Source organism: Engraulis encrasicolus, chromosome 21 (genome assembly GCF_034702125.1).
Source record: "Engraulis encrasicolus isolate BLACKSEA-1 chromosome 21, IST_EnEncr_1.0, whole genome shotgun sequence".
Classification (NCBI taxonomy): domain Eukaryota; kingdom Metazoa; phylum Chordata; class Actinopteri; order Clupeiformes; family Engraulidae; genus Engraulis; species Engraulis encrasicolus.
Window position 1 is genome coordinate 670001 of NC_085877.1, and position 12500 is coordinate 682500.

Genomic DNA, 12500 nt, shown 5'->3' on the forward strand with positions numbered 1-12500 from the left:
AACCCCCTCACTCCAATATCAACGCCACCTGTTCTGCAAGATGAGTTCTGCAGAAAAAGGCACTGGCCGTTCACTCTGGCTTAGACTGGTCTGAGTGTTCCATCCCCTGTGATGTGTGAATCAGAAGAGTTCATCTACACTCCTTCACCCCCATACTCAAAAAGCTCCATTCCCCCTCTTCCACTCCCCTTTAGACCCTTCACTCCAACACCAACCCCACCTGTTTTGCCAGATGACTACTATGGAAATGTACAGTCCACAGGGACCAGCCAACCACAACATCCTGACGTAGATGGATTAATTGACGAGGTGCTCCTCAAGACCCTACACAGCTGGAGCTCCTGTCAGCGTGACCATGGTGGAGGTGTTTCCCCATCTCCTCACGACCGGGTTGGGCTGAGCCCGTCACACCTACAGCTCACGGCCATTCCCAGATGGATGTGGATCGGTCCACTTCCAAGGAAAATTGGCTAAAACTCTTGGTGACTAAGCAAATGTAACTAAGCATGTGCACTACGTATTCAAGCCCAGACAGACCTGAGAGCATGGCCATGGAGGGGTGATTCCCCATCTTCTCACAGACCTACATGGCCATTCCCAGATGGATATGGATGTGTGCACTTCCACGGAAAGTTTGCTAAAACTCTAGGTAACTAAGCACATGTACTATTGAACCCCAGGCAGACCTGAGCATGGCCCTGCTGGGGTGTTTTCCCCCATCTTCCTATGACCAGGCTGGATTGGGGTTGGGGCTGGACCCATCACACCTACATTATTGCTCACTGCCATACCCAGATGAATGTGTATGCTCTTCCACGGAAAATTGGCTAAAACTCTGGGTGACTAAGCATGTGTACTATTGAACCCCAGACAAGTCCCTCCCCAACACCCACCCCCCAACTCACTCTTTTCTGTCCCCCAGAACACCAGCACTGCTAAGCACAGCTGCTGGGAAACTCACATGCCGGGGAACGCAACTTCAGTTACAGAGAAAACCACCGACCATATTCACTGCCAAGTAGGGGTAGGTTTATTTTTCCATGATTATGAGAGGAGCTGCCTTTGAATCAAAAGTGAGGTAAAGGTTAAAACACAGTTAGTTGTCCTTTGATCTCATATTCTGTCATCCCTTTGATCAGCGCTCCAAGCTGACAGAGCCAACTGTGATTATCAATTGATAACTTTGGCACCTTCACTATACTCCATTTAATGAGAAGTTGCCACACCTAAGAAATAACTAGCAGAGACAAATCAAATCAAGTGTTTGCATCGTAACGACTAAGGATGGGGATTACTTTCAGCCAAATTACATTAAGTCTTTATTGTTTTAAATGGGTAATACTTTCTGAGAGATTGTGTACAAACTTGAGGAGGAACTCTCCAGAAACATCTCACTATCCCACCCACATCTTCTAACCTTGCCAAGGCTGTCCCAATGTCGTCACAGCAAATCATGACCATGATGAGGAAAGGGCTGGAAGGGGATGACAAAGAGAACCTTTGCTCAATGACTTTCAGAATTTGTTTTGGCATCAACTTTGGGCAGCAACTGTGCTGAGTGAGTTATGAGGATGGGACCCATCTGTATTTAGTTCTCTATTAGACCGACCTATTCAGACCGACAGAAAACTGCACTGGTGATGGTTCCCACCACTTAATCTTGAACGAAAACACAGGAAATCAGAGCATTTGGTAAGCAAGTTGATGGAAAAGCAAACCAAGTAAACCTTGGTTCAGTGAAAAAAAAAACCCATCAAAATAGACACAACGTGAGACATCTGCTGTGGTAAGCACTTAGGTTCCAAGTGTAACTGATGCTGGACCTGGAGCTAGAGCTGGTTGCCTGAAAACAGCATGAGTGACAATTTCATGCAATACAGTGTAATGTAATGTAATTGTGAGGTAAAATATCATTTCCTTGAGCCACTCCTCGGTCTGGTCCTTGTAATGTAATGTAATGTACTGTAATGCGATGTGATGTTGTATAATGCAATGCAGTGCAATGCAATGTAATGTAATGAAATGTAATGTAACGTTACCTTGAGACACTCTTAAGCCTGCCCCTTCTAGTGTAATGCAATGCAATGCAATGCAATGCAATGCAATGCAATGCAATGTAATGTAATGTAATGTAATGTTACCTTTAGCCACTCCTCGGCCTGCTCCTTGCTCTGGACGGCCAGCACGAGGGCGTCTGCCCCCTGGTGGACAATCTTCAGCTCGTGCTTCTTCTTCTTGCCGTCCTTGGGCACGTGGGTGATGCTGCAGCCCGACAGCACCAGCTCCATCTGGGGCGTCTGGTCTTTAGAGGACTTGTAGCACTGAGGAGAGGATGGAGGGATGGAAGGAAAAAGATGAATTAGTGTAGAGAGAGGGTGGGAAGGAAGCAGGGAGGTAAGTGGGGAAGAGAAGGTGGAAGGATCGAAGAAGCACAGGAAGTAATACAATTATAGAAGAAACAAATTTGTGATGTGAAGCAATGGAATAACAATGCATTGACAACTAAGTTTCAATTTGAATAAAAACGGAATTCATGATTATTCATAACAATAGTCAGATTTTAAATCAAATCACAACTCTTGGTGGACATAACCCTGCTATTGGTACTGGTTCATGCAATATATTCACATAGAAATGCAGATGCAAATAGAGTATATCTAGACTTGACATGTCATTGTAAGTCATTGCAAACTAAAACGTTCAAGTCCAAGTCAAGTCTCTAGTCAATAGTGTACAAGTCCGAGTCAAGTCACAAGTCATTCCTAATATTGCAAAGTCAAGTCTCAAGTCAAGTCCTTTATGACTCAAGTCTGACTCACAAGTCCAAGTCACAAGTCACAAGTCCACATCTCTGGGACATACTGTAAATTCTTCATTAGTTGTGCATACCATATTCTTCTGTTTGCCAGTGTAAATGCATATGTGTGCGTATTTGCGTGTGTGTTTAATGCTCCACCCATCCTCACCAGTAGCTTGTTGTCCTTGATGACGCACAGCAGCTTGGTCCACTGTCCGAAGCGCTTCTTGCGCAGCAAGAAGGCGCAGATGCGGGCGTCCTTCACCAGGTCCATGGAGGCCTCCTCGCTCGGCCACTGGTGACGCATCTTCTGGCCCTTGCCGTCCTCCTCCTCCTCGTCGTACGACTCGTACGAGCTGCTCATGGCATCCGAGTCGTAGTCTGGACGTGGGGCACAGGACAGACATCAGTGCGTTTGGTGGGAAGGTGAATGTGTTGAAAGGAATGTAAAGGTCCGCAACACTGTTCGATGCCATTAAACCATTAAACTTGGTCTGGGAGCATCGAACAGTGTTGTGGACCTTTATTTTCCTTTCAGTGATCTTTTGTTTGGTCCAGGACCTGTGCAGGCTATTGATGTGCGCACATTCTCATACTTTTTGAAGGTGAATATGTTTCCATGTTCGTGTGTCTATGTTTATCTGTATCAGATAAAGATAAGAAAAAGAAGGAACGAGAGAGTGTGTGTGCATGTGAGCATGCATTTGTTTGTGCGCCTGCCTGTCTGTCTTGATATGTCTCTGAGAGAGAGAAAAATGAAATGAAGAAAGAAGGTCATCGCAGCAGCATTTTCAGCTGTATTGGGGCATGTTCCAAGACTAACATTTCGATTGTTGTCACATCTTTCTTAGAGTCAATTTAATTTTGGCACCTGCCCCAATAAAGCTGAAAACTACCTTCTACATTTGAAGATGCTACGGTGACCTTCTTTTTTAATTGCACTTAGTCTGACTCCTTTCCCGTGACGCACCAAATTGTGAAGTGCTGGAGTGCGGATGATTTCTTTCTCTTCTAAGAGAGACAGATGAGTCTGTACACCTGTGGCATATCCAATGGCATGAAAGGGTGCGTAATGTTTTCAGTATTGTGAGAGTACCTTGGAGAGCTTCAATTTGCATGAAATACTCAACTGTTCATCATCTGCTTGACAGCTGCTCTACTCTTAAGTCTCAGTAAGCCAAGCGAATTATTCATTGAGGCAAATCAAATGTACTTGTCCGAGTTGTTTTCAATTAGCTGTAATTCTTCTGTGCATATTAGTCCCTTTTGTCCTCTGCAGAGCCAAGTGTTTTTTTTTTCTTGCAGGTGGTTTGACTCAAAGACACACACACACACACACACACACACACACACACACACACACACACACACACACACACACACACACACACACACACCACGCACACATTAAGAGGCAGATGTAGTGTGGATGGAGGCCACATGTGTGTGTGGGCCTGTTGACAGCTTGATGGCGTGTGTGTCAGGAGACTAGTAGGTGACAGGAAGTGCGAAAAAAGAATGTGCGTGTCTGATCCTGAAAATGTGTGTGTGTGTGTGTGCATGTGTGTGTGCATGTGTGTGTGTGCGCGTGTGTGTGTGCGCATGTGTGTGCGTGTGTGTGTGTGTGTGTGTGTGTGTGTGTGTGTGTGTGTGTGTGTGTGTGTGTGTGTGTGTGTGTGTGTGTGCGCGTGTGAGAGTGTGTAGAGTGTGATAGTGTGCAGGTAGTTTATTGTGTATGTGTGTGTGGATGCGTTTGTGTGTGTGTGCATTGTTGTATGTGTGTGCGTGAGCGCATCTGCATTTTTTTTTACGCACACACGTGTTTGTGTGTGTGTGTGTTTGTGTGTGTGTGTGTGTATGTGTGTGTGTGTGTGTGTGTGTGTTTGTGTTGTGTGTGTGTGTGTGTGTGTGTGTGTGTGTGTGTGTGTGTTGTGTGTGTGTGTGTGTGTGTGTTGTGTGTGTGTGTGTGTGTGTGTGTGTGTGTGTGTGTGTGTGTGTGTGTGTGTGTGTGTGTGTGTGTGTGTGTGTGTGCGTGTGTGTGTGTGTGTACTCACTGGAGGTGATGTACTCCGGGGCTTTCCCAGGGCTGAGGGGTACGGCCTCCTCATAGTAACCCTCTGGCAGGGAGGAACTCGGCAACGGAGGCGGACCGTTGTCTGGAGGCTAGACAGACAGACAGACAAACAGACAGAGAGAAGAGAAGAGAAGAGAAGAGAAGAGAAGAGAAGAGAAGAGAAGAGAAGAGAAGAGAAGAGAAGAGAAGAGAAGAGAAGAGACAAAAATAGAAGAGGGTGGGAAAAACAATTGAGAGAAAGTGTTAATTTTGTGATAATTGCATATAATTGCATGACACATCGTGGCAAATTGAAGGCCTTCAACTAAAAGGCATCTCGGTCTCTCCAGAGACCGTCATCCCACATCCATCCATCCCGACCACCAACAGCTAACTATCCCCATTAAAATGGCATTGCACATCGCCATGGTCCCCAGAAAAACCACAGCGCTAAACTCTGTTCCCTTCACTGCTCCACCATGTCTGTCGCACACTTCCTTTATCTAATTCCCGAAACACTTCCGTAAAACAGCCACAACCTCAAACATCAACCCACCAAACAACCAACCACTAGTCCTCTGTAAATCCAACCTCCACAAGACGGGGAATGAGAGGTTTGGGAAACCAAACTGCGTCCGTTGCACAATTTCTTTATCTAAGTCCAAAAATTAGAGGCAAAACCTCCAACACCAAACCAACCAACCACTAGTCCTCTGTAAATCCACTCTCCATACGAAAGAGAATGGGAGGTTGGGAAACCCGTTCACGTCCATCACACGTCCATCCTTTATCTAATTCCCACTTCCAGAAGAGTGCTACAACCTCTAACATCAAGCAACCAAAGAGCCAGTCCTAGAATTCCTTCATAAATTCGTCACACGCCTTATATGTCTAGTTCCTTCTACCAAAAGAGCAGGCCAACTTCCTCTGCCAACCAAGCACTAGACCACCGTAAATCCAACCTGCACAAGACGGGGATTGGGAGGTCGGAAAACCAAGCTACGTCCATTGCACATGCACTTTCTCTAATTCCCAGACTAGATTCCCAAATTTGAGCCGCGACTTCCAACGCCAAAGCAAGTGACCCGTCTAGCCCTCCACAAATCCAAACCTCCACACAGAGGAGAAGGGGAGATTGGGAAACCAATGGAAGTTGGCATAAGATGCATAAAGCATTCCTATAAATTCCTACTTCAAAGAGAGACTGACCCAATCTGCATTAGGCGTCAGGCTTATCACATTTTTTGGAAGATGGGGGTTATCAGACGGGACTGACCGGACACAAACAGATGCAAAAAAAACAAGATCAAGGCCTGCTTTGATGCATGTGGGTGGGAGAGAGAGATGGAGGTCATTTGAGTGTAAGTCAACAGCCACAGACAGCATGGCTTTTAAAAACGAGAGCTCTCTTCAACAGACAAGAACGAAAACATCGATTCCGAAAAACGGAGCCCCTTTTTTCTCTTAAGAGATGGGAGTCAAATGGAGAGAGAGGAAGAGTGAGAAAGACAGAAAGGATGGATGAAGGATGGAAAGAAGAGAAGACCCTGGAAAGTGGCGTTTTGTTTACGCCAGAGTTTTCTCCCTACATTAGAGCCGCTCTGACTTGTGGATAAACTACTCAAGTTGACGTGATGACTTTGGCTCCGAAAAAATTTGGGAATTAAGTTCGGTCTCTTAAAATAACACAAGTGCTGGCGGTAAACATCCAAACTCATAATCCACTCCTCTGTGGAAAGGAAAGTGTCCTCATTTTAAGTCGTAGGTCTTAAAGAGCAGTGGGTCAGCGTTGGTGCCAGTGGCTTTGTGAATTCCCAGAATGATCTTTCTTTTCATTTTCAATTTTCAAATAAACGTTTGTGCGCATGTGTGTGCGTATGTTTATGCGTGTGGATGTCGGTGTGTGTCATTTAGTTCAGCACAGTTGGAAAGTGTGTGCACATACAGTGCAGGAAAGAAATATGTGCGGGGGTGGGGGTGGGGGGGGGGGGTGTTTACTTGACTTTGTGTGTGTGTGTGCGTGTGCGTGTGTGTGCGTGCATGTGTGTGTGCGCGCATCAGGCTTGCACAGGAGAAGAAACAATGTTTATGAGGCCCCAGGTTCATTATCTGCCTTCAGTAATCCTCCTGCATACAGTACACCTGCTCCTCATTAGTGTGTGTGTGTGTGTGTGTGTGTGTGTGTGTGTGTGTGTGTGTGTGTGTGTGTGTGTGTGTGTGTGTGTGTGTGTGTGTGTGTGTGTGTGTGTGTGTGTGTGTGTGTGTGTGTGTCTGTGTGTGTGTGTGTGTGTGTGTCTGTGTGTGTCTGTGTGTGTCTATGTGTGTGTGTCTATGAGTGGGTGTGTGTGTGTATGTGTGCTTGTGTGTCTGTGTGTCTGTGTGTGTGTGTGTCTGTCTGTGTGTGTGTGTGTGTGTGTGTGTGTGTGTGTGTGTGTGTGTGTGTGTGTGTGTGTGTGTGTGTGTGTGTGTGTGTGTGTGTGTGCATGAGACAGACAGAGAGAGAGAGAGCAGAAGAGTTTGAATAGTGCTTGTATGTATGTGTGAATGTGATTTAGTTTGAGTATGTGTATGTGAGAGGAACAGAGAGCGAAAGAGAGACAGAGATGGAGAGCAAGGGAAAGATAACGGAAAAGTGATTGAGTGTTTGTGGTGTGCAGTTGTACCACTATTCCTTCTCCTGTCCCCATGGAGCTCAATGACCAAACCACCACGCCACTGGCAGGAGCAGAGGCCCTACACTATGTTGCAGCTCTAACTGGCAGCAGCTAAGGGACTACACTATGGGGCAGTTTATACGATTGCGAGGGGAAAAGACAAGATATATTATAAGAAGTGCCTTTCGTTTACATGGTGACCCTGCCATCGGGGCTTGAAGAGCCAAAAAAAAAATTGAAGACGACCCAGGTTGCGTCTCTGTCTAAACAGCAAGAAAGCCAAAACCTGTTCATGTCCCCATATACTTTCACGTCACGCTTCTCCAGATTTTTGTGTCTTCAGGCCCCAACATAGGGTTTGCCATGTAAACAAAAGAGACTTCAGCAATTGCAATCGTCCTCGTGTAAAAGGCATCGAAAAACTGAAGACGAGACGCCACTTTTTCGTCTTCTGTTTTGATCGTCACCATATTAACGTAGCCATAGTTGCAGCTCTCCCTCTACACCAGTGTTTCCCAACCTTTTTTGTCTCGCGTACCCCCTAAGCCTCTTAGTTATGCCATGAGTACCCCCAAATACATGTTCTATATCACTTTCTCTGTCCTGATGTGACTGCTCCATACATTTGTTAAAACAATAGCATTTTTCGAAGTACCCCCTGCAATGTGCTCGCGTACCCCTAGTGGTACACGTACCCCTGGTTGGGAAACACTGCTCTACACTACAGTCCACTGCAGAGGGTCTACACTACATCATACTGCAGCAGCTCTCTGTAGCCTCGTCACATCCATCCAGCCCCTTCACCCTGGCTAACCCTGACTCTCTCACAGCCCCAGCATGTAAGCAATTACACTGCCTAACGAAGGATCATAAAACACACACACACACACACACACACACACACACACACACACACACACACACACACACACACACACACACACACACACACACACACACACACACACACACACACACACACACACACACACACACACACACACACACTCCCCCTTTTTCTTTCCCCTGCTCACATGGAAAAAATCTCTCTCTCTCCCGCTCTCTAATGCTCTCCCGCCTTTCTTCTTTTTCATTTTTTTCTACTTCACTTAACACGTAAAAGGGTTTGCCCCACTGATCGGTGGTTTTCCGTTGTTTTATATTTTCGGGTACTTTTTTTTCTCTTTACTTTCCAGTGGAAGTTCCAATGAGGTAAAACGGGGAAGCGAAATCAACCGTCGCTCCCTGGTTAAGACTTCAGGCTCGCATGGGCGTTCGTTGGTTCGCTGGTTTGCTTTCCAGGCCAACTGAAAGTGTGCTGAATTCGACTCTCTACGTTTTGAATTGACACTGCACGATTTACACTGTGACGCTTATTGTTGGTGTCTCCATGGCGATGCGGAACATGTGGCACTTTATGACACCGATGGGAAGGGCCACGAGCGGCGATCCAGCCGTAAAATTAGAACATTTTCTATTTCTGTACCAGTCGACAGTTATTATGAGTGTGGGCCTACGCTACTTGCTCCATAAGACAAACCGCCCCAACCGACGAACAGCCACATGTGGCCGCAATGAAATATGAATAGGATGGGGGCAAATCTTGTTAATATTTAATTCTATTAAGCCTACACATTTTTATTAATGTCAACTTCACTAATTGCATAAGTATTTCAGTGTGTGTTTCCAAAAGGCTCAAACATAAAAATCAGTGTCATACTGTGAGAAGGAATCTTTTCCAGCTTCTTCAAGCCACTTATAGTCACAGTGTTTTTCACATAAACTTGGTTTAATGTGAAGGAACAGGCACAGACAGATCCATAACAACTAGCTAAGCCCACTGAGGGGAGCTGCAGTGCATCAGCTGATGGTCTCCAATCCTAAACCTGCACATGAAAGTCTGCAATGTACAGAGACATAGCTGGAGAGAGCAACAAGACTAGTGTCCATGCGTTTCTTCTCCCGTTACATAGTGAATTCATCTACCTTGGTGGCAAAGCTGACACTGGACCCTGTTTCTCAAAAGCGTGATTGGTAACCACTTAGCAATTTAGTAGATTGCAAATGGTAAAGTAAGTAAATTGCTACCTTCGTTACCAATGATGCTGTCGAGAAACGCACCCCTACAGTATATGGTTGAAATGGAACAAAGTCCCAATTGGCAAGACTACTCCTTTCTCAACCAGGAATGCCTGCTGCCACCGCCAATACTAAGCGCTATTACCACCAAAAAGCTCACACTGTAGCATTGCAGCTGCTTTGTGTGGGCCTTCAGGTCTTTGGCAGTTACAGTTAGCAGGTGGAAAACGGAGTTCTATTCAACAGGAAGACTCCAGCATGCCTAATCCACCCATGGCTCAGAGTGCTGCTCCTGGACACACTCAAGTCAAGTCAGCTGTGGCCTGGAGAGACTTGCCGCGAGCAGGGAGATGCTACGGTAGGAGGCATACAGTGGAAACTGTAACATTGGTTAAACACTTGAAGAGTAAGATCAACTAGAAAAGTATTCAATTTGACTGTCGAAGTGTTGAAGTCACACTGCACAAATGTACAGTTCAGCAGCAATACTAAGGAGCTGGCTATTGGCTGGTGCTTGAAATGCACCTGTGCCTTTTGTGAGTTACTTGAAGGTCAAGTCAAATTGAGTTTTTGTTTTCTCGCCGTTCCAGCCATATAGCCTACTGTAGGCAGGACATAGTGAGACAGAAAAAGGCTTCACTAGGACCATTTTGGGATGCAGGCCACTTTTGAAAAGTGCTCAGAGAGCACACCTCCGCCCGTCTGGTGGACAGAAACAGACACCCACCGCAAACGAACCAACGAACAAAAAGTCACAAAACAAATTTGGTCGATCACATCACTTCCTTGGCGTAGGTAACAATATAGCCAAGACAAAATGCATATTGTGTGTCAGGGCAGAATGTTCATCAGTCACTAACATCACATTGTGTTTTACTACGTCTTAGTGTGACCAAAATTCTGAGTGTGACCCAATGCCACACCATTAAAAGTCATACCTGTGGCATTTGAAAATAAATACTACAGTATCCAATGTTTTCTAAATACCATCCAAAGTCGATCGGAGAGGTGTGCTTGATTGGTCGTGCTTTGCCCATCCCACTTGTCGTGGCCAATGCTGAGCTGCTGCGTGCTGAGTGTGCTGATGAAAGATCGTGCAAACGGCATTTGACACAAACAGAGATTAATCGCTTTGGGTTGTCGTCACAGCCAAGCCCTGTTAGTCTCTCTTTCTCTCTACCTCTCTCTCTGCCCTTCTTTCTTTCTCCACTTCTCTCACTCTCTCCTTCCATCATTCTCTTTCCATCGTTTTATCCATCCCTCTTTCTCATTACTCTGTCTGCCAGGCTTTCCACAAGCGACATCGTTAAAAACTCTTCAGTCTGGCAACTGTTGCTCTCTCTCTCTCACTCTCTCTGTCTCTCTCTCTCTCGCACGCTCGCACGCACGCGTGCACACACACACACACACACTTCACTAATCTTCACCATCCATCTGTAACCTAAAAATCTTATCACGTTTCCTCTCCTAGGGATACGGACCCTAATGAGGTCACTTTTTGGCTGGGATCTTTCCACATGGAGAGAGAGAGCAGGGGGGAGAGGAGGGGGGGGAGAGAGAGAGAGAGAGAGAGAGAGAGAGAGAGAGAGAGAGAGAGAGAGAGAGACAAACAAAGAAAGAGAGAGACTCCAACATACACACCTACCAAACAAAACTTTGACCCTCCTGCCTGCAAAATCCCCTGAAGGAAACTAGGAGTGGATGAAGGGTGCATTAGGCCATATTTACACGGCCTCAGACCTGGCAGGTCAAACAATAGGTGGGCACGATACCCGTACTCCGGCACTTCACCTACATCCCTTCCCATGGCCCTGAAAGCTTTTGAGTAAGTGGGCATTAAAAATGGGGCACCACCAGGGTCATTGGGTGCAGTGTTGCGTGCACTTAATGTTGGCTGTGTTAATGTTGGGCGTGTGTTCTGTGCACCACATGCACCCACAAAGACATGCACATGCACACTAAGGCAGAGACACCCAGACAAACAAGCACACACACACGCACGCATGCACACACACACACACCAGAGCACCAACACCGCCACCGCCACCTTTCCTCATCAGCACATGAACTTGATCATTTCCTTCTCAGGCAAATTCGGAACAATAACAACATCAATCCCACTTAGGGGTTAGATTGCCAGTCACGGCACAAACGCACACCCTTTGCATTCTTCCTTGTGTGTGCACTCGCTGCACACAGCACAGGCGTCCACACGCTAGTTCTAAAACGAAGCACGGCATTGTGGGCCTTTTGAAGGAGGTAATGTCCTGAGAGTTTGGGTCACCGAGTTGGAAACAAAACCTGGTGTCAGAAGGAGAAGAATGCATTCCTCGCTTACAGTACACACAAAGCCCCTTAATTATACACAAACAAGTGCACGCACACAAGAAGCAGACGCAAACTGTTTGTGAAATTCTTCGGCTTAGCTCATTATGAAAATAAACAGCCAGCAGATCTGCTGAGTGCATCATCTGAACGGAATCCAAACTGAAGTCGAAATTCCACGAGAATTCCACAAACACACCGTCCATGTGGATTGGAACCATCTGCCATACGAGTGTTGTTCTCGCACCTAATATGCCGATAGCGTAAACACTACACAGTTACAAGAGGTGATGGATGCGTTTAGCTGTTGATACGTGTGCTGCGTAAACCTCTCCTGCACGTCAGCTTTTGTTTGTTTCTACGTTCGAAATCCCAGGTTTTTGACCCCGAAAAACCCCATGCATGTTTAAATGGAGTTCTGTCCTCACAAGTGTACAGTAAACAGAACCACACACAGACACACATTACAAGGAAAAGAAAAAAAGGAAAAGAAAGGATGAGTGAAGGGAAGAGAAGAGAGGAGTCTGGAGGAGCTGGTAGAATGGATGGTCAATTACCCATGGTGCATAGCAGTGTCTGTGAGAGGCCTGTG

General features: G+C 46.1%; 1 protein-coding gene across 2 annotated transcripts in view; it reads right to left on the reverse strand.

The window, feature by feature from the left end:
* The window catches only part of afap1 (actin filament associated protein 1), a 154936-nt gene that overhangs the window by 34511 nt on the left and 107925 nt on the right, over positions 1–12500 (reverse strand). For both annotated transcript variants that reach the window (XM_063187069.1, XM_063187070.1), the window contains exons 4-6: positions 4852–4960; positions 2967–3178; positions 2142–2321 (exon numbers count right to left, since the gene is read on the reverse strand). In XM_063187069.1, the coding sequence (XP_063043139.1) occupies positions 2142–2321; positions 2967–3178; positions 4852–4960 (501 nt within the window). The remainder of the gene's footprint in view (positions 1–2141; positions 2322–2966; positions 3179–4851; positions 4961–12500) is intronic.